Genomic DNA, 20,878 nt, shown 5'->3' on the forward strand with positions numbered 1-20,878 from the left:
GGTTCCGAGGGATGCCCAGAGTTTAAAATTCGTGGCCTCAGTCCGCGCCCTGCGAAATTCTGTCTTACTTGGCAGCTGCGACGTGCGTTGGTTGCGACTCTGTATGACGTTGGGAATCGTTGGGGCCCTTGTTAGGAATCAATCAGAAGCCGGGTCCCGTCCGCCACCTTTTTTTAGACGCAAACGCTGTGGCAGCCACTGGGTCTCTAGCGGTTGAGGGTGCCTGTAAGCAGCTTAAAGCTTCTTAGGTAGGTAGGTGCCTGCTTATAGAACAAGGGACGCACAGACGAGGAAGCGTGAGTGAAGTGAGAAGAGAAAGTGAAAGAGACAAGGAAAGATGAAGGATATCCTCATGCCATTATATGCATGATACGGTGGACTGCAGTACATGCCACATGTCAGCCAAGCTGCGTGTGCTCCGGTCCTGTCGGTGTTCTCGCTTTCATGTCATCGCCAAGCATCCAAGCCCAGCAGGCAGCGCCACCGCACCCACCCGCCACGCCAGCGTCGAATGTGGTCACTGGGTCCAGAATTCTGCCAGTTTCCAGCAGCACTGCCCACTGACACAAGATAATGCCAGCAGCAGCGGCATCGTCAGGGCCCCTAGCGCCGGCGCTGCTTATTGCTGATGCTCCGTCAACCGCAGCTGGCGATGTTGGGTTGTTGCTTTTTGGAATCCTGGTGCCTCCTGCTCTTCCATGTTATTTCATTTGAAGGCACAAGGGCGAATATCAATTTACTCGCAGAGTGCTGCGGTCAACGCAAATTCATCCAACGGGAGTGACACGAGACAGCTAACCTATCCAGCAACACAAAAGCATCCAACCAACCAGGCCACGCCATCGGCAAACAAAGCCGCACCCGACAAAGAACGGACTTCGGCAGCGGACGATTCCAGCCGGGACTTGCCTGTCTCGACGCCATTCCACGCGCAGCCATGTTCCCACTGCCGCTATTCACACACGAAGCAATAAGGTTGATGTCTTTGTCTGGGCCCTTGTTCGCATGCAGTGGCTGTGCAGAACAATTCCTTTGCCCACCAATCGGCGCTCTCTCTCCAGCTAAACAGCTTTCCCCAGTTCCGTCTAGTGGATCCCCCAAAAGGCTCCAGGTGGCGTTGTGCAGCAGCAAGCAAAAAGACGGAACGGCGCCATCAAATCGTATTACGGAATACGGAATACGAATGAAATGCGCAGTGCATAGAAATCCCTTGTGGAATCTCCATGTCTGATTCTAGAAGGATAATCCACCTGAATGTTGACGTAGTAAGAAGCAGCTGGATTCGAGGCTAAGCCCTGCAAGAATGACAAATTCCTGCTCCTCTTGGATTCTTTTTCTATTTGGAATGCCTACTTTGGGAAACGGTGGAACAAACGCAGCCCTCGAGGTAGAGATACAAATTGAAGTTCAATAACTATGGCAAGACACATGTTTCTAGTTATAGTTCTACCACGATGGATTAGGAGAATAAAAGTCGGTGCAATAAATCAGAAATGGCCTAGATAGCTAGCCACCTAGCTGTCAGTCAGATGAATGCGTCACTTTTTCTCGGAGCCATAGTCTGCTGACACCAAAGCACCGGTCACAGCAGTCAGAAAGACATAGTATAGTAATTATATATTCCATTTTTTTAAAGCTTCATTCCCAGCGTCTATATAAACTCCCCTCCTCGCCTATATATGGAATCTCAGACTAAGTAGGTAGGCAGTATACATGGACGCCATATTACAAGCCTACGTTTCTTTTTGAAAAATGCATTCTTCTTAGCAACTTAACCTTTTCCCACTCTTTCGTTACAACCTTAAATGACGCGTCCTCCGATCTTAGATTAGCACTACGAGTGATGCGCTCATCAAGCTAAACTGGTAGTCTATACGAACGGGCCCTGGAGGATATCCATCTTCCGGTGGCAATACCCTTCGAATTATCACTTGTCGTTGGAGCCAGCAGGAGTCTCCTTGACCAATTAATAGTACCGTTTTTCAATTGATTGGCAAAAACACTCGACGAATAGACGGTGAAATGTTCGAGATGGCATGCTGTTGAATTATTTATCGTATATCGTACAAGAGCTCCAACAGTATCCATTCTACAATTAGGTAGAACAAACAACAAAACAACAAAATTCGTTGCATCGTTTTCGCAAGGAGGCAAGAAACTCCGCCCAAAAAAGAATAGCAAGAAATATAGGAAAAACAGATATGCCCCAGTCAGAGTCCAAACAAATTGACCGTGTACCGACATTGAAGGCAAACAATACGCCCTTTTCTCCCGTGACTCCATGCTCGATCCCGCTTGCGTAAAAGGAGAGTGGCTACAAGGTAAAACTATCCCTTTGCCGTGCAATCAAAGGCCCAACAATATCATCCAAAGATACCAAAAAGGAGGGTATAAGAAGCAAAATCCATCATTCCCGTACCAAACAGACACTGGCTCCCATCGTTTGAGCCCGAGTCGTCCATCCGTCATTGAATATACCGTATAATTTTTTTAAGCCGTAGGTCATTTTGACAAAAAAGAATGGTGTATCGTTATTTGCTTTCATTATCCTTATTTCCTCCTTGCTCCATAGAGGGACCAAAAGGAAAAGCAGGAAAAAAAGAAAAGAGAGAAGAAAAGGATTCAAACAATGGCCTGCAGGATCACTTTGAAGGACCAATTTTGGCCGTAGCCCGATCTATTTGTTTTGTGCACAAAACAAGAAGAAAGGAAAAGGTACAGAGTCGTCGACAGCGTTGGCATCTTAAACCTTGGGGAAAGAATAGCGGTTTCGTCGCATTTCGTCGGCCTTTTTCATGTTGAGTTCGGCAAATTGTTGGGCTTGCTGGCGTGCAGCTAGGGCATTGATCTTTTCGCGCGCTCGCATGAGGCTGCTATTGTCCTGTTGCTTGAGCTTGGAGCGAATATCGTAGAGGGCCATGAGCATATTAGCTCGCTCAAGGTCCTCATCGTACTACAATATCAAGCCAAAGTTAGTTCTGGAATTGACCAAAAAAAGTATAATGCTCCCAATAAACTTATGGCGCATCTTACATTAGAAGGTTGAGGCGTGCCGGGTATAGAGTTGGCGGCTGAACCAGACTTTGGTGAACTGATGAGAATGCGCCGACCCATCTTGTCGAATTTGGGCTGCGAGCCAGCTTCCGACGACCATGCCCGCCTCAAGCCAGATGAGGGCCTCTGCTGTTGCTGGGAAGGCGCATGGCTGTCGTCTTTGATAAGCTGGGTCTGGATAATGGGAATGTTGGCATTGACAATGGCAGCGGCGGCCGCAGGTTCCTGTTGATGCGAGCGTCTGTCAGGAAAAGGAATGCAACAGAATTTTTATGTAAGGGCCGATTGCAGAATGTTTAGGGAAAGGAGAGAGGGCATCGGTATTATATGACGATAAAGTAAGACATACAGCTGCGCCGAGATTGCTCAAGTCAGCGAGGACCTGTGATAGCTGCAGGCTCTCCATTTCAACGCTTGGTAGCGGAAATTTATGAAATATTTGTTTTTGCTCTAATTGCTGTCTCGAGGGAGGAGGAGCGGAAAGAGGACGAGGGACGAGGCGGAATCTAGTATGGAGCGATGGTGCAGTCGGTGATGTTGGATTTTGACGTTCCTCTTAGCGGGCGCATAAACGAATAAGAAGATCGCGTGTGCGAGGGACGACGGAGCAGCGGGACCGGTAGAATCGAGTGTTGATTCTAGCGCAAGATTTGCAAGCTTGACGGTGGTCAAATAGGTGCAGTGTTTTTTCAAGGAGAGAGGAGAGTCGAGAGTGATGAGCGGAAAAAAAATAAAAAGAGTTTGAAAGCAAGAAAAAAAAAGGCAAGAGGAGAAGGCCAGCTGGACGGCCACAAAAGTTAAGAGCAAATCCCAGCGCCGCTGAAAACAGGAAGCCTAGAGCGGGGATCCGGCAAGCTTGCCACCGAAAGCATCTTGTAGCCCAGGAAACTGGGGCTTTTGCAGCAAGGCCCGGCGTCTGTGCAGGTCAAAAGCCCGCTAAAGAACCCCCCTGCTAGACTTTTGCCCTCTCCACAAATCCCGCGCTGGGGACATCTCCGGGGTACTGCTAGGAAAGGCAGTTTCACGCACTTATCAGGTACATGCTGCGACATGTCTTCTATAAAGAGTTCGTATTAAAGCAAGGATTTCCTGCGCGGTTCCGGAATATCCCCTTGGACCCTCTTGTTTTCCAGTCGATCCGATGCTCATCTTGTCATTCATTAATTGGATCTGAGTCAAGCGCATGTCCAACTCTGGCCAAGTTGGATCTTCTTAAACGGCAAAAGATCTGGATTGGATTACTAAGGTGACGAGTTGTGTACTCTTGGCCAACATGCAAGTACAGTGTCCATTGTTAGCAGGCGATATTGCAGAACAGAGCGCGTTGCAAACGAGTAACAACACTGTGCATTGCTACGGCAGGGCGGTCTTCGCCTGCATCCTAGAGGCCGTATTACAGCACCAGTGAATCTGACAGACCGAAGCGAGAGGCTTCAGGGGGGGCTTGCTGCAGGATTACTCCGGCCGTCTACGAGCATGTTTTGGAAGATGAGCCGGCGGCACGAGACCACTTCCTGTAAGGAGTACCCGTACAGCACTCTGTACAGGTTTCCAGTATCGTATTCACCGAGAGGTATTACAACACTCTAGGGAGTGTAATATGGTTTGAATCAGAAGTAGCAGATGCTTTATTAGACTTCAGCTGGACGCGTACGCAGTGCCTCGAGACCGCAACAAACAAAATCAGCCAACCTCGTCTTCTTCCTTGTCCAACCCATTCGCCCATGCCATCCATTCATCCCATCCATCCACCCGGATCGCTCGCCAAAATGCGGGTGCTACAACTGATGACCGATCAAATCAAGTCCAAGTCACTTTACCCCAACTCAAGCAACCAGGAATGGATGAATGTCAAGGTTTCTACTCCAAATCGTTCTTCGCCCATTTATCCGGCTCCAGGGCAAGCAGCAACTTCCCCTCACGCAACTGTCTCTTTGCTCCGTCCGTACCGCGCCGCACCGCAACCGCAACCGCTAGAATATGCATAGCGCACCTACTTGCATCTGCGCCGACCGAATGGCTGCATGAGATTCCTGTTCATGCGCCCATCCGCCCGTTTCTCTTGTCATTCGCTCGCTCACAAGTTTTTTTTTTCATTTGAGCGAAATATTTGCGCAAGAACCGCACCTATACAAGCTACCAAAAAAAGCCCTCCTCCTCCTTTGCGCGCTGACATCAGCCCATCTGCACAAAACGCTCGGACAAGCCTAAGCTGCCTTTTCGATGATGGCACTGTGACGAGAGATGTGGTGGCCCTGGCTTCTTTGCATATTCTTTTTCTTGGGGGGATCCAGACGTGCCCAGATAGCCACCACTTGAAGCGATAATAATTGTTCACTGCTTTACTAATTGTCAAACAGCCCAGCGATCCATCTTATCGCGCATCTGATCTCCGTCTCCATCTCATGCTTTACATCATTGCATGTGGTGCAACCCCAACGGCACTCAGCTTGGAGAAGGGGGGAAAAGAGAATCACGTGTCACTCACTGCTACATGAAAAAATGACTGGTATATTTTGAGCCGCCAATGATAAAGCAGTCGTAGACTTTTGTCGTAGTGGTACTTCCAGTTACTCCGGAGTGCCTTGCTCAAGCCTGCTCCTGCAACGGTGAACAGTCGACGTCCGTTTACGCGCTACTGAAAATAACAGAGCTTTGATAGGCGTAAATAAATAATTTAATTGGTCCACAGTTATCGCTGATCAGATGTGAATTACGCTGTTTCTCCATAGTATACGTCATATTAGGCAAGGGACCAAATACATCTCTCTCTATGAAGCTGCTTGAGCTTATCTGGTCCGTGAATTTGCAACAGACAGAGAAGAGCAAAAGGAGTGCATGTAATGGTATGCCTTTTTTCATATGCGTGTTTATGGCTGAACTAAGCGGTCTAGAATTCATCTCAATAAAAGCCACATCAAGCACCCTCAAGCATAATGAACCGTATCTGCGTTTGGTACTTTGTATAATTGATACTTTGTATAATCCTACTGAATAATCCTATAATCGGTTCCCTACTCTGCACACGCCTGCTGTGCCATTGTACAAGGAGAAACACCGTTTTGTATGTTTTATGTCATCTGTTTGCCCGGTCCAAACAGCCCGCTAGTAAACACTCTTAAAGTTCAAACAATCATTCTTTTCCTTCTCATCGACTCTTGACAAATGATCTAAGCCTTGGTAATTCTGCACACCAGATCAGAGCCATCAACAGAGTCGCCCTCCTTGACCTGGAGACTGGCCACCTTTCCGCTATGGGGAGCTGAGATAACCATTTCCTATAAGCATAGTCAGCAACATGCATTTTTTGCTTTCGCAAGAGAGAGGCAAAAGAAAAACTTACCATCTTCATGGCAGACAGAACAGCAAGAGGGTCACCCTTCTTGACTTCGGAGCCTTCGTGGACACGCAGCTCAACCAAGACACCAGACATGGGAGCGCCAACCTGGCTGGAATCGCTAGCATCAGCCTTGGGGCGGCTAATGTTCTCAACGGCAGCCTTCTTGTCAGCGACGGTAACCTGTCGGACTTCACCGTTCATTTCGAAGAAGACTTCACGAAGACCGGTCTGTTCGCTCAGAGGACCGATAGCAAGAAGCTTAAGGATAAGGATCTTGCCCTTCTCCAGTTGTACGTTAAACTCCTCACCGATTTCTGGTCGAGAAAGGAAGTATCTGGTGGGCAGGACTGAAAGGTCGCCGTACTCGGCGGTAAACTTCTTGTAATCCTCAAACACCTTGGGGTACATGACATGAGAGGCAATGTCGCACTCCGTAACAGGCGCGCCAAACTTCTTGCCCAGCTCGCGCTTGACCTTGGTGAAGTCCACAGGGTCGAGGAAGAGACCAGGACGCTTGTCGAGCTTCCGTCGTCCACGAAGGGCATCTGTGCGGAGAGGCTCGGGGAAGCCGCCGTAGGGTTGGCCCATCATACCCTCCAAGAACTCCAGCACGGAGCCGGGGAAGTCGAGCTCGGAAGCGCGGGCCTTGACGTCTTCCAGGCCCAGCTTGTTGGAAACCATGAACTGGGCGAGATCGCCGACGACCTTGGAAGTGGGCGTAACCTTGACAACATCGCCAAGCAGCTCATTGGCATGCTCGTAAGCCTTCTTGGTCTCAAGCCACTGGGATCCAAGGCCGAGCTGAGAAGCTTGGAACATCATGTTGGTCAGCTGACCACCAGGAATTTCGTGCTCGTACACCTCGGGATCGGGTCCAGCAAGGTGGGCTTCGAAAGGAGAGTAGAGCAGACGCAGCTGGGACCAGTAGGTGTCCAGAGCTCGGACTTGCTTGTGATCCAAGCCGGGGTCAAACTCGCTGCCTTCCAAAGAAGCCAGCACAGCGTTGATGCTAGGCTGAGAAGTCATTCCAGACAAGCTGTCTGTGGCGGCATCGACCGCATCGGCGCCGGCCTGGGCACAAGCCACCATGGAGGCGACACCCGTACCAGCGGAATCGTGAGTGTGAACGTGAATGGGCAGATCAGGGTACTTCTTGCGAATAGCACCAATCAGGAGTGTAGCTGCGTGTGGCTTCAACACACCAGCCATATCCTTGATACCCAGAACGTGAATGTCCAGGGCAACCAGCTTGTCAACCAAGTCCAAGTAGTAGGGCAGGTTGTACTTCTTCTTGGGGTTCAGCATGTCGCCACTGTAGCACACAGTTCCCTCCACAACACCGCCAGCCTTGTGGACAGCCTTGATGCCAACCTCCAGCTGGTTGATGTCGTTCAAGGCATCAAAGACACGGAAAATGTCGACTCCGTTCTTCTTAGCCTGCTCAACGAAGTGATCAATGGCATTGTCGGGCAGCGAAGAGTACGCCACACCGTTTGCGCCACGAAGCAGCATCTGGAAGGGGATGTTGGGAATCATCTGTCGCATCTTTCGAAGGCGATCCCAAGGATCCTCGTAAAGGAACCGGTATGCCACATCAAAAGTAGCACCACCCCAGCACTCCAGACTGTACAAGTTGGAAAGCGCATGGCTGGTCTCCTTGGCAATGTTGAGGAGATCAATGGTTCGAACTCGGGTAGCCAGCAGAGACTGGTGAGCATCTCGCCATGTGGTGTCCATGAGAAGACATCCCTTGTAGTCGCGAACAGCCTTGGCAAAGGCCTTGGGGCCCTGTTCAATGATGATGTTTCGCCAACCCTTCTGGCAAGGCTGGCTGACGTCGACCTTTTCACCAGAGGAAGTGAAAAGCTCGGGGGGGATGATTTCGCCCTTGAACTTGGGCTCGCCAATCTGGCCCTTGATAGAGCTACCGTTGACAGCGACATCTCCGAGGTACGCCAGCAGTTTCTGGGCACGGTTCTGGCCACCTACGAGGTCAAACAGCTGCGGGGTATCGTCGATGAAGGTTGTCCAGCAATTTCCATCAATAAAGGTTGGGTGAGTCAGAAGAGAAGCCAAGAAGGGAATGTTGGTCTTGACACCTCGGATACGGAACTCGATAAGAGCTCGCAGCACCTTTCTTCTGGCAATTTCGTAGGTGCTGCCCTGGGCAGTACACTTGACCAACATGGAATCGTAGTGAGGAGTGATGACAGCTCCAGCAAAGCCGTTACCACCATCAAGACGAATACCGTTACCACCGGCGGATCGGTAGACCTCGATCTTTCCGGTATCTGGTCGGAAGCCCTCAGCAGGGTCTTCAGTAGTGATACGGCACTGAATGGCAAAGCCACGAGTGGAAATTCGGTCCTGAGTAAGACCAAGCTGAGCCAGAGTAGCGCCAGCGGCGATCTGGATCTGGGCGGCGACAATGTCGATGCCAGTGATCTCTTCGGTAATGGTGTGCTCGACCTGAATACGAGGGTTGATCTCGATGAAGTAGTAGCGGTTCTTCTGGTCAACCAAAAACTCCGCAGTGCCTGCATTGCGGTAGTTGACGGACTTGGCCAGCTTGACGGCATCGTTTAGGATGGCGTCTCGGGTTTCCTGGGGGAGGTCCTTGGCCGGAGCAATCTCGACGACCTTTTGGTGTCGGCGCTGGACAGAGCAGTCACGCTCATACAGGTGCACAATGTTGCCATGGTTGTCACCGAGCAGCTGGACCTCGATATGCTTGGGCTTGTCGAGGAAGCGCTCTACGAAGACGGTGCCGTTGCCAAAGGCAGACTTGGCCTCGGAAGTTGCTCGCTCAAAGCTTTCCTGCAGGCTCTCGGGGTCGCGAACAACTCGCATACCACGACCACCGCCACCATAAGCAGCCTTGATGATGATAGGGAAGCCATACTCATCAGTGAAGGCCTTGACCTCTTCGTATTTCTCTACAGCTCCCTGGGTTCCAGGGACGACCGGGACGCCGGCGGCAATGGCAAGCTTGCGAGCCGAGACCTTGTCGCCAAGAGCATCGATCACATCTGGGGTGGGGCCGACAAACTGTGAAGCGTGTTAGGTTGAGATAAGAAAAAAAAAGCTCCGGCTATAGAGATGGGGTAGTAGCCGACGAAAGCCGAAAACTTACAATGAGGCCAGCCTTCTCGACGTTGCGGGCAAACTCAGCATTCTCGGACAAGAAGCCGTAACCTGATGGAGTTGGTTAATAAGTGAACGAAGCTTATATAGGAAAAAATAGACGAAAGAACGAACCCGGGTGAACCAGTTGAGCGCCGTGCTCTACGGCAATCTTGATGATCTCGTCGCCGGCGAGATAAGCTGCGACAGGGGTGTACTGGCCTCGCTTGCCAATGACGTAGGCTTCGTCGGCCTCTGTGAGAAAGCAGTCAGCAAAAGTAGAGTCATGCGGCGGGGTGCATATCAGGGTCGCAATATCATACTTTGGCGATGCATAGAGAGTCGGTCCTCATAACTGGGATAAAAAGTCAGTCATTTTGCGCAAAGAGCAGGCAGAAGTTTATTTTATCGGGGCGTTGCTCACCTGAAGACAGCGATTGTGTGTAATGAGAGCTCGTGGGCCTGTAGGAGGGGTAAGTATGCGCCCGAAGTCGGCACCGGCGGATAGAGGGCCAACTGACTGTTCTGAAAATCTATTCGCAGTGCGCAAAAACAAGGTTAGTAAATCACATTATGCCGCTCATAGAGCTAGATGATTGAATCGAGGCCGGTTTGCTTGTTCGACATACTCTGATAGCTGGTAAATGTTAGCGAGCTGCGACAGGGTTGATGGCGGGGTTGTTTCGACTTACGGATTTCACCACGGTTGGCAACTGTTCAGCGTAGCAGCCAAGAGTCAGTAATACGCTCTCGTCTATGACTTGTTCCGCGCCAATTGGCTCCGATAAATGCCTCAGACGTCGCGACTCACCAAGGATCTTCTTAAAATTCATGATGCTGGAATTGGCACGGATGTGGTGGATGGTCTGCGCCTCCTTGGGCTCATCGACATCATCCTCGTCGAAGACATCGTTGAAGGTCAGCGCCTGCTGCGGGTGAGGGACTGGAGTGCCTGCCATGACGGGCAAGACGGGCTCGAGCAGACAAAGTGAAGATGTAGGCTCGAGTTTAGGATATGGGAGAGACAAAAGGAGAGCAGCTCAGCACAGAAGAGAGCCCGAGGGAGACGGCCGGATGCGCTGCCTTTTATGAAGCAGCAGAAGCTCGGCCAAGATGGACGGATGGGGGGGGCAGGAATTGACGGCGGGGCAGCTGTCGAAGGTGGGGGGTGGGGTTGCGTTTAGGGAGGTTAGCAGATGCTAGCAGTTGCGTCCAGCGCTTGTGACAGTGCAGGCACTAGCTAGAGGTACTGAGGCAATAGGCGTGTAGCAGGCAGGAATGGTTCATGTCGGCTGCTTGACTGCGTCTAATGCTGCGGCTATCTCGACTTGTACTGTGTGCCTCTTTCGTCTGCTCGGCTCAGCAACAATGATCGGCAAGCCGCTGTTAGCAGAAGCTGCACAAAGGGAGGTGCAAGCAAGAAAGGGAGGTGGGAGCTGGAAAGAAAAGAAAGGAGTTGATTTCTTCTCTTCTCGAAGCCAGGACAACGGCAGGGAAAATCTCCGAGAGAGTGCGAGGAGCAGCGAGAGTGGACCGGGCCATGCGCTCAATCTTGTCTGTCTGTCCCCTTCTGCCGGACCTGAGTTGTGACACACGCTCACCCTGGTGTGCCACATGGACACATGGACACAGGCAGATGCATCTTTGCGTTACTCGCTGCATTGTGTGCTCTGCCCTGGGGCACCGGGATTGGCGGCGTGGAATACGGCGGCTACGGCGTTGAGGCAAAATGGACCAACATGGCGGCGCATAGGTGCTCGTACATGAAGCTAGATGGAAGATCTTCCCTCAGCATCTCAGGCCTCTTGTCAGCTGATGGCCCAGTCGGTGAGACAACAGAAATAGACCGCTCTCGTTAACGCAGTGCGACGACTATATTGTACTAGGTAGCAGCTAGTTGAGACACGTTGTGTTTGGTGGACTGCGGTTTGACTGCAATAAGCAAGAGGGGAAGCTGGTTCTATAAAAAAGCTCTCTGCGTCTCAGCCGGCCAACCAAAAAGTTACTTTTACTGCAGCCAATTTGTCTTGGAAACTGATTATTCGGTTTTTCTTTCCATTTTTCTTTGTTGCTCTTTTTACTACGTATAAACAGTCACAAGGCTTATCAAGTACCGGCTGGGCCGTATTGCCATCCAGAAAGTCATTCCATTACATACCAGATTTTACACCCGCTATTTGGGGGGGGCTAAAGTCGGTTGTTACCATGTATCACCATTAGCTCGTTGATACCAGCTTAACGGGCGGAGCCTTCTCTTTCGGCCAATCAGTGGCCCAGGATAACGCAGCCTCTTACAAGTTTGGCGCTGTTATATTAAGCTTCGTTCCATGAGCGGGATGTCTTGGCTCTTTCTTCCTCGCTGGCTCTTTGGAATGGACGCCGTGTACTGGCATAGCGGGCTTCCGAGATGCGTACCCACCAGGCTGCTACATCGAGCAGCTCTCTTTAGCTCCTGAGGCATAATACCAGCCGCAGTTGTCGCCCGCTTTGGAGGATAAACTGCCATCAATCGCCTTTCCCCGGGGGCCAGAACTGCTTACCGCCAATTGCTGTCATACTCTATTCTAACACGATGCATAATCCGCAAAGCAGGCACCCAACGAGATCTGAATCATGCCCTTGCCTTGCATTACATGCACTCCATTACCCCATGCGCGCGAACTAGATCACGCTCGCCGCGTCTTACCAATCCCTTCCTCGCCCTTGGTCCATGAGCAACCCCTCTCCTCTCGTCTTGTGCTCAGAGAGAGGCGAGGGCTGGTGCCGTAACCGAGGATCAGAGCAGTTCTGCCTGCGAGGTTCGCCTAGATGCGGCTGATGACAGCATCAAAGCACCATGGAAGCAATGGAAGCAGGGCTCAGTCGGAATATCTCGACACGGCTTCAGTTCGTCGAGTCCGGCCATTCTCGCCGTTTCCACGTGATGATCATCCGTTCCAGCACATCGTGGGCCGGCCATGGCCGTGCTGAGTCTGATGGTGTCCTTCTCGGCTCGGAGGAAGGGGCCCGTAACGTAATTGGTCTTCGTATCGCCGGCCCGAGGGTGTTGCTGGATCCGAAGACGGATCCGTCGCATCTCTGACCCCAGTATTTTCCCAGCTGGCGTGCAAGGCCGATCTGGCAATGGCGGCTCATCTTGCAGATGTACTCCGTGTGCAAGTGTGTAACTCGAGATTGGGCGAGCTAAGATCTGGAAGGGCCCCCAAACTTGGGTGCTGACGAATTTGGACGCCCCGCCTAGCTCGAGCTCGGCGCCCCAAGCCGACTGGCACTATTTCCCACACCTTACTCTATTTCGTGCGCTCATCGCCATCTAGCGCTGGGCTCGCCCTGGATGGTGCATGGCGCCCTCAGTCGGCTTACTGGCTCTGCTTGGATCTGAATGGAGTTGTGATGAGCCAGAGATCCGCCGGTTTAGCAGAGGAATTTTCTTCGCCTTCTATCGCGTCCGGCTCTCGCACGCCACTGACGATATAGTGTGCCTGACTATCTCGCTCAAGCCACTGTTGTCGCCCCAACCCAGTGAAATTGTAGTCATCCGTCTTGCCTTTCATCTTATTCCCATGTTTTGTCCGGTCTCTTGTTATATTACTCTTTTTGGACGCGGTGCCATTTGTCAGTAATGCGCCAAAGTGACCTTTCTCCGACACCGGCCGGGATAGGGGTCCTGTAAGCAGTGATTTGGACCTTTAAACACTCTTGCGATCCAATTCGGCGATATCTCTTCGTTTTGAAATAAGTATTAGTTCTCACTTTGAGATACTCTCTGAGAGGTCGATTGATAGCACAAGGTGCAACTATTCTCATGCTTGTTACTACTAGTAGTATGCAATATACTGTAGTTATCCTCGGCTGCGAGAAGATGTTGCCATCTCATGCTTGTTGATATTACGCTAATACGCAATATCCAATTGTTTGTCAACTTAACCCCGGCTACTAAAGGAAAACCTCGGCAGTCCATTGAACGAGTGCCGTCGATTGCCCCTGAATCGCGTCTTCCCAATTACTATTTCCAGATTGACCATTATTGTTACGGCTTGTCCCGCATGACGTAAAGCTCAGAGAGTCCCTGTCTAAATGCTAGCCTATCAGGACATAGATCGAGGCCGAGGCTCTGGCTTAAACAATCACGTTGCTATTGTATTGTTACCTCCTGTCTCTAGGGTGAAAAAACCAACCTATCATTACTGCTACAATTGCACTGTAACCGGGCTGCTTAGAGGCCTGCAAAACCTTGTGTTCCCCGCAAGATGATGAATCAGTTGCTAGGTGCAAATAAATCTCCCAAGCTATTATTATTTGTCCAAATACCTGAAGCTCCAGATCCCTTCTATGAAATGGCTCGGAGATGTAAAAATGTATAATACAGCAGCTGCAAGCTTCATCAGACGTGGAAGAGCCTGCACAAGCCATCGAAATCCTCTAGTCTTGAGACTTTGGCCTCTCTTCAAATGAACTTTCCTTTTCGACCCTGATCTACCGCAGTGCTCATCGTCCCTCCTCCTATTCCACCGACTTTTGTCCACGCTTTTCAGCGTCTCAGTTTCCATTTTGTGCACCAAAATTTTTGTTTCCCCAAGCTGATTTATTTGCTAGGTGCTGACTCCTTGCCAGCCTCAACGCCCTGGTCCACAGCCGTCAAAGCCGCCTTCTCCTTTCCGCCCCAGTGGTGGTATGACATGTATCGGTAGCCCTGGGTGAGCTGAGCGCATGAGTTGACAACGTGGCATCCGAACAGGAGGTAGTTCTTGGGGGAGACAGCAAGAGCGTATCGCATAAAGGTCAAGGAGTAGACGGTAAGGGCGGCGGTCATCTGTCCGGAGATCCTATATAGAGAAACGAGAGAAAAAGAGGTAAGCCGTCGGCCGGTATCGGCGGGGGTGCAGCTTGGAGTTTGGGGGAAAGCTTCTTACAGATCAGGGCTCTTCTGGGTATCCAGCACAGCAGCAATAGGAATGCCAAAGTTGGAAACAGGTCCCCAAAAGTCTGTTTGCGACAATTTGTCAGCTTCTGGCTCTAGGTATAGGTGTTGGATCCAACAAGCGCGCCAGCTTTCGGTCACAAAGGCCGCATCTTGGGAAGGGGGCGCGGGAATTCCCGAGGGAAGAGCGCAGAGAACAAGGCAATAAACGCTTGACGCGAGGATTGTCAAGGCAAAAGTATCCTTCAGTCGCGCTCAGGGGCTTTTCGTAGCTTCAACGCGAGATATTGGGTAGGCTAGTACGTACGAGTTGTGCAGACATAGCTCAACATCGGGTTGGACCTGATCTTGGCGTTGATAGCCTTTGCGAGCGCAGCCATTTTGAATAATCGTCGGAAGATGCTTATAATCGAGGGAGGGCACGGATGGTCGCTGCGGTGCTTTGGAGGATGCTGGGACGTAAAAAGACTCCAATCTCGTTCTTGTCAGCGGCGTTGATTTGCCCTTGTCGGCCAAAATTTGGACGCCGAAGTGCTAGTTGCGATGTCACGTGCCCCTGGCTCCAGCTCCAGCAACAACGCAACGTGCACTGCAAGTTGGAAACGTCAATTGCTTCTGGTGATGGTTTTTTCCATGATGTTAATTTTACAAGGCCAATCTTCCAGCTCTGGGCAGCTTGGCTATAGTAAATGACAAAAGTGCGAAAAATTACAGCTATTTGGTGAACGCAGATGAACCACTACCTACCCCAACTCGCAGATCCAGGCACTGTACGAAATGACCTTGGTAAGCCAGCCACAATTTCTACTCTTGGGCAGAACAGGTTCAACTAGATAGGGCAAGAACATTAAACAAATGGTGTCAGAAAACAAGACGCACAATCCACACAAGGATAAGAATACTAGCTTCTCGATCGTCGCCTGTAAACAGCATTTAGTGCCTGAAATTGAGAAATACGACTTCACTAAAAGCCATGTGTCGACTTGATGACAACGATTGAAATGAATGATACCAGGTTAATAGACACCACGTATGGTATAGTAATAATCCTAACTATTACTACCTTGCTCTTTCTGGTCCGTTTCCTTTCTCCGCTTGTTTATCATAAGCTTGCCTTTATATCCAAATCAAGCATAACAAGATCCTTCGCTAACCGATTTCTACCAAAAGCAATAATACATCAAGAGAACACTAAATACATCATGCAAACAAGAAAAAGCGCTCTTAAAAAAAACGCAAAGACAATACGTCAAGTTGACTCAGACACCTGGAACGGCGAAGCCAGCGGCCTTGGGCCAATTACCAATCTGGCCTGGGTCACCGCCAACGCGAACATACACGCCCACAGCCGGGATACCTCCATCTAAGATGAAGAGCATATACCAGGTAGGAGGGGCAATGTACTGGCTGGGAGGAGCAGTAACGGTGCAAGTAGTGCCGGCGCAAGAGATGTCAAGGAAGAGGGTACGCGCCCCCATGGAGTTACCGTGGGTGCTGGTAACAGAGCCAAGCAGAGTAGCTTGGATGGCACCGTTTTGAGCAGGACCGCCAAGGTTGACGGTGATGGTTTGGCCGTAGCTCCAATCTTTGTTGGTGACGGTGAATGAGGGACGAGGCTTGCCGCTCTTGAGGTAAGGCGGAGTGAAGGACTCGATACGGTACTCTTCGGGGTTGACGCTATCCTGGGGATCCGAGCCGGAGACGAGTACGCGGCCGTCGAGCAGGGTGATGGCCTCGGAGTGGTACATGCGAGCCACGGTAGTGTTTGCCATGACGGTGATGCGGTGGCCGAGTGGCTTCTGGGGGTCGTAAAGGAGGGCATTCAGGTTGGGGCTGTCGGCGAGACCGAATCCAGCAACACCGTGGTGAGCGCCGTTGAGGATGAGATAGGTGCCGTCGGGAAGAGGAGCCATGCAGGATATGACGCGCTGGGAAGGCATACGCTCAATTGCCCAGGTTGCGTTGTCGACATCGGGATAAGTGCTCACACAATTATCCAGAGCATAAGACGCACCCTCGGAAGAGCCACCGCAGATGAGGACACCAAGAGGGTCTGTGAAAGGAGCGTGCATGGGCAGCAAGACAGCAGATCCCTCAAGGGGATAGGTTCGTCCAGCCATGGGATTATTGACTGCGCCGGGAATGTTGGGCAAGACCTTGATGGTGGCAAAGGTCTTCTCATCCAGAATACGAGCCTCGTTCCAGTAGGCTACGAAGATGCCTTTGGAGGGCAAAACGCTGCAGAAGGGGTACAGGTTGTTCGGATCGGTGCGCTCGAGCCAGTCCATGTAGAGAGGCGCGGTACCAGTGTAAGGCAGGATCTCGAGGGTGGGGATAGGAGCGCCGTTGGAGCCTTCTTCGCCTCCAACGACGAGAACGGAACCGTTGGCCATGTTCATGGCAGTTGGGTACCAGCGACCGTCTTGAAGTTTCAGAACATCGACGTTCTCCTGCCAGTCATTGGTGCCGTTGACGCCGGCGGAACCATCTGGTGTGTATAAACGGACACCGTAGGTAGAGTCGCCAGACCATCCTCCTACATTGAGCTGTCGACCGGCCTTATCAGGGAGAGTGACACCTCCAGAGCAGAAGATGTCAGTCTTGACGTGCATCTCTCTCCAGGCAAGCTTATACTGGTTGACGAGACTCAAATCGAGCTCATAGGCACCAGTGGAGTTGGGTTCACCAGTACCCCATTTCTCGAGGAAGACGACCTTGCCGGTGACGGCTTGGGTCACCATCAGAGGCACGCAGACGCCGCCCATGAGCTGCTCATAAGAACCAGCCGCCGCGGAGCCCGCTGCAGGGAAGCCCCAAGAGTAGAATGGGGTTCCAGTGTAGAAGTAAGTAGTGAGGCGGGAACCGCCGCCGCAGATGGCCGAGCCATTGCCCGGGCAGGGAACATTGCACTCGGATTCAGGCCTCTTGGTCGAACCAGCCGTCTTGATGTTCTGAGGGTCGCCGCAGTAGCACTCTTGGCCATACTCCAAGCCGGCAGCCATGTAGCCGTACTCACCACAGGCGTTGAGGCACATCTCAGGGGTCATGGTGTTGGCGAAAATGTTCTGCCAGAAGAAGGTGTGCACCTGGTTGAGGTTATCCTCGTAGCAGCCTTGGTATGTCCAGTTGCCCACCACCGGCACTGGTGCCGGAGGTGCCAGGACGGCCGGTGTTCCCTTGGAGATGATGGACATTCTGCCGCCGCCACCGCAGATTTCGGAAGAGTCGCCGGCGCAGGGAGTGTTGCACTCTGTGGAAGAATTGGCCTGGACGCCGCCGTTGACGATGTTGTTGCCGCAGAAGCACTGCTTGGAGTACTCGGCACCGGCGATGGTGTAGTTTTGAGAAGCGCAGGACGCGGCACAGGACTCGAGGGTCAGGTTAGGGTCGTCGGGGTTCTGCTCATTAAGAATGCGGCCATTGACGCCATCCACATAGCAGCCATAGCTCTTCCATCCCTGCGGGAGACCCGTTGGTTGCTGAGTGGCTGAGGTGGTGGTGCCTGACGGAGGAGACGAGCCCGAGGAGCTACTACCCGAGCCCGGGGCGTTGCGCGAATAGACGGACAGACGATTTCCGGCACCGCAAAGCTCACAGTCGCTGCCAGCACAGGTCATGCTGCAGTCTGATGACGTAGTGAGCTTGGAGCCGGCACCAAAGGAGTTGCCGCAGTAGCATTCTCTGCTGTATTCGACGCCAAAGTACGTGTAAGCCGCGCAGAAGGTAGCACAGCTCTCCAGAGTCATGGCATCATCGGAATACGTCGTGGCCGCAAGAGCCCGAGACGATGTGCCCTCGGTATAGCAACCGTACCAGTTGTATTTGCCTACCAGGGCGGGCTGGGCAGGACAGGAACCCGTTTGCGCGGGTTGCCCTGCAGAAGTGGTGGCAGTCCCGGAGCTGCACCATCCATGTTAGCATCACTCCAATACGAGATGATCTTCACCGCAGTCCTAGCTTCTTTCTTTCATCAGATTCATGTCTGTGCTTACCTGCTGGCGCCATAGGTGTAAAGGTTCAGCAAGCTTGGTCCTCCACAGTACTCGGTACTGTTGCCATTGCAGGTCATTGTGCAGCCACTTGCAGCTGGCTTGGCACCATTGGAGAGAGACTTGCCGCAGTCTGCACGCCGGGATCGATGCTCAACTGGTCAGCTAACTGGAAGCGGAGTAAAGAGGAATGAAACGAAACAAAGCAAGGAGTCACACTGCCTCTCGTGTGATCCGTTCAGGAGGAATTGGGGGCCACTTACAGCACTCTCCACCAAACTCAACGCCAGCAAAGGTATATCCTGCTGCCTTACATCCTGATGTACAAGCGGCCACGGTCATTTTGGCATTAGCAACGCTGCCGAGTTGATATGTCAATGCACGACCAGTGGTGCCCTCGCTGCCAGTCATATGTTAGCAAGGCTAAGCTAAGCTACAGGCTTAGAAGTGAGTATCTCGTATCGTAAACTTACGCATAGCACCCCTGAGATACCCATCCATTGGGGCCTGGATTGACCTGAGGGCCAGTGACATCGGATGACTTATACAAGGTGAGACGATTGGGGCCACCGCATGCCTCAGTCGAGTTGCCGCCGCATGGAGTATTGCAGTCGGTGACGGTGGCATTTGTGCCGCCCGTTGCAAGGCTGGAGCCGCAGTAGCATTGGGTATAGTACTCTGTTCCGGCATAAGGGAAGCCCAATCCGAAGCAGTAACTCGTGCACTCTTCGTTAGTCATGTCAGCATCAGTGGTGGACGCTGCACCAATCGTCCGTCCAACATCGCTATTTGCCCTGATCAGCATATATGCAAGCTTAGAGTTTGCCAAGAGAAGCAGGAAGAGCTCCATACACATAGCATCCCTGATACGTCCAGCCATTGTCAAACGAAGTTGGCGCAATGAGAGCCCGCTTTTGGAGGATCTGTGCGTGACACGGTTTTAAGGATAGTAGAGAGATCGACAGCAGCGAGGCTGCCGGAAAAGGTTTCATGGCTGCGGTCTTTGTGGCTCTCGCCAAGGCAAGCAGCAACAAGTGAGATGGCAATCAGCGTATCAGGCCCGCGCGCGCTCTCTAGACCGAATGAGAGCTGGGCTGTTGGCTGATCAAGGAGAGAGCCGTGAGAAGAGGGAGGCAGGAGAACAAAGAAAAGTGGTCAATTGCCGCGGACAATGCCCAGCTTCTTGTACTCCGTGCATGAGCATCCTGCCTGATCGTGACCCAGGAACAGATGAGCCCTACCCAGCAGGACTAATGGGGCCGGAGAGACTTGGCATAGCTTGCCATGCCACCCACACAGCAATAAACAACAAAGGCCCTGGATCAAGACTGTGATGGTCTACGCGGGCCACAGCTAGGCCTGGTCTCTCGTGGACGGTGGTTGCGATGGTCCATGATGGGAGGCGCCACTCACACGGATAGACATGCTGGATCCGACTAAGAGCAAGCGTTGCAGGGGGGTACTGGATGGTGCTCGTACCGTACAGGCTTCAGATGTTTGTACGTCCCATCTGGTCTTTCAGCATCCAGGTGCAGCACAGAGAATCCAGCAGGGCGCCTATGCAGGCAAGGGGCCAGGGTTGGTCAGCCGGAGCCAGGCGCCGTCCTGAACGGGCATGCGACCTCAGGCAAGGCACCAATGCTGGGACGGTTTGTTTCAAACACTCTCACTTGTTTCCTCAGCCTGCTAATTGCTTAATTAGTCTGCGGCCGGCCAAAGGTAGAGAAACAAAGCAAAGGCGGGAATAAGCCCTCAACGCCCGTACTAGAGCTCCAGCCAGGTTCCTTTGACAGCTCAAGCCAATGCTTTTGCTTGCTATATTTTCAGGCTCTTCTCCACAGGCACAGGCCAGCAACACAGCGAGTAACGCCGTCTCGATAAACTACACCCGTTGAGGCTGCGGGTAGTGGGGGAGCCGGTCAGAAATACGAGGCACGGCTCGGGACTCCGGGCCAACCATCTCCATTCTCGGCGTCTAGGCGTATTACTGGCCTAATCGTGCATCAAAGCGTTGGCGTAGGCAGTATGCCTTTGATGGTGCCTAACAGTGTACCACCCACAATGGAAACAAGTTGTGCCAAAAAGGGCCATGTTGCGTCGTAGCTGAAGGCTCGGTGGTACGACTTCTTTGATCATCCGGCCATTGATGGCTTATTACCAAGTACTACTGCTACTCCATACTTACCATGCCGATGGTTTGCATGGGGCATGTTCCCAAGCGGAGATCCTTTGCCCAGCGATTGGCATGTGGGTGAGTGATAAGGGTGCGGCCATGCAAAAAGCGGCAATCAGCTCTCGATTTTCGCGTGACATTTTGTTTCCCCCTCGCCGTCTCCTTTTCCCTGCCGCCATGGCTTGATAATATTGGTCAGTTGGCTCAATAATATTTTTTTTTCCACTACTCCATGGGGGCTGAAAACTGACAAACTGACCTACAAAACCTCAGGTGCT

At 51.9% G+C, this 20,878-nt stretch overlaps 7 protein-coding genes across 7 annotated transcripts; 2 read left to right on the forward strand and 5 right to left on the reverse strand.

Annotated features, from left to right (window-relative positions):
- Positions 1–2,743: 2,743 nt before the first annotated feature.
- On the reverse strand, positions 2,744–3,460 carry TrAtP1_004317 (uncharacterized protein; the record flags this gene model as incomplete). Its single annotated transcript, XM_014083881.2, has 3 exons — positions 2,744–2,953; positions 3,034–3,279; positions 3,404–3,460. The coding sequence occupies 3 exons, from the start codon at positions 3,458–3,460 to the stop codon at positions 2,744–2,746; spliced, it is 513 nt and encodes a 170-aa protein (XP_013939356.1).
- A 1,363-nt stretch (positions 3,461–4,823) lies between these two features.
- Positions 4,824–5,042, forward strand: TrAtP1_004318 (uncharacterized protein; the record flags this gene model as incomplete). The annotated part of the gene is made up of 1 exon (XM_066112253.1): positions 4,824–5,042. The coding sequence occupies one exon, from the start codon at positions 4,824–4,826 to the stop codon at positions 5,040–5,042; it is 219 nt and encodes a 72-aa protein (XP_065968336.1).
- A 960-nt stretch (positions 5,043–6,002) lies between these two features.
- Positions 6,003–11,539, reverse strand: TrAtP1_004319 (uncharacterized protein). Its single transcript, XM_014083883.2, has 10 exons — positions 10,329–11,539; positions 10,210–10,230; positions 10,147–10,154; positions 10,039–10,050; positions 9,942–9,979; positions 9,841–9,872; positions 9,653–9,772; positions 9,528–9,589; positions 6,398–9,442; positions 6,003–6,332 (listed from the first exon to the last, which is right to left on the reverse strand). The coding sequence occupies exons 1-10, from the start codon at positions 10,474–10,476 to the stop codon at positions 6,225–6,227; spliced, it is 3,594 nt and encodes a 1,197-aa protein (XP_013939358.2). The 5' UTR covers positions 10,477–11,539; the 3' UTR covers positions 6,003–6,224.
- TrAtP1_004320 (uncharacterized protein) lies at positions 10,886–11,107 on the forward strand (the record flags this gene model as incomplete). Its single annotated transcript, XM_066112254.1, has 1 exon — positions 10,886–11,107. The coding sequence occupies one exon, from the start codon at positions 10,886–10,888 to the stop codon at positions 11,105–11,107; it is 222 nt and encodes a 73-aa protein (XP_065968337.1).
- Positions 11,540–11,850: 311 nt separating the features above from the next.
- Positions 11,851–12,891, reverse strand: TrAtP1_004321 (uncharacterized protein). Its single transcript, XM_066112255.1, has one exon. The coding sequence runs from the start codon at positions 12,591–12,593 to the stop codon at positions 12,294–12,296; it is 300 nt and encodes a 99-aa protein (XP_065968338.1). The 5' UTR covers positions 12,594–12,891; the 3' UTR covers positions 11,851–12,293.
- Positions 12,892–13,790: 899 nt separating this feature from the next.
- TrAtP1_004322 (uncharacterized protein) lies at positions 13,791–15,022 on the reverse strand. Its single transcript, XM_014083885.2, has 3 exons — positions 14,746–15,022; positions 14,431–14,503; positions 13,791–14,343 (listed from the first exon to the last, which is right to left on the reverse strand). The coding sequence occupies exons 1-3, from the start codon at positions 14,816–14,818 to the stop codon at positions 14,103–14,105; spliced, it is 387 nt and encodes a 128-aa protein (XP_013939360.1). The 5' UTR covers positions 14,819–15,022; the 3' UTR covers positions 13,791–14,102.
- Positions 15,023–15,441: 419 nt separating this feature from the next.
- TrAtP1_004323 (uncharacterized protein) lies at positions 15,442–20,389 on the reverse strand. The gene is made up of 5 exons (XM_014083886.2): positions 19,280–20,389; positions 18,901–19,212; positions 18,691–18,827; positions 18,431–18,560; positions 15,442–18,338 (listed from the first exon to the last, which is right to left on the reverse strand). The coding sequence occupies exons 1-5, from the start codon at positions 19,417–19,419 to the stop codon at positions 15,698–15,700; spliced, it is 3,360 nt and encodes a 1,119-aa protein (XP_013939361.2). The 5' UTR covers positions 19,420–20,389; the 3' UTR covers positions 15,442–15,697.
- Between the last annotated feature and the right edge of the window lie 489 nt (positions 20,390–20,878).

This window comes from Trichoderma atroviride, chromosome 2, assembly GCF_020647795.1.
Source record: "Trichoderma atroviride chromosome 2, complete sequence".
Classification (NCBI taxonomy): Eukaryota; Fungi; Ascomycota; class Sordariomycetes; order Hypocreales; family Hypocreaceae; genus Trichoderma; species Trichoderma atroviride.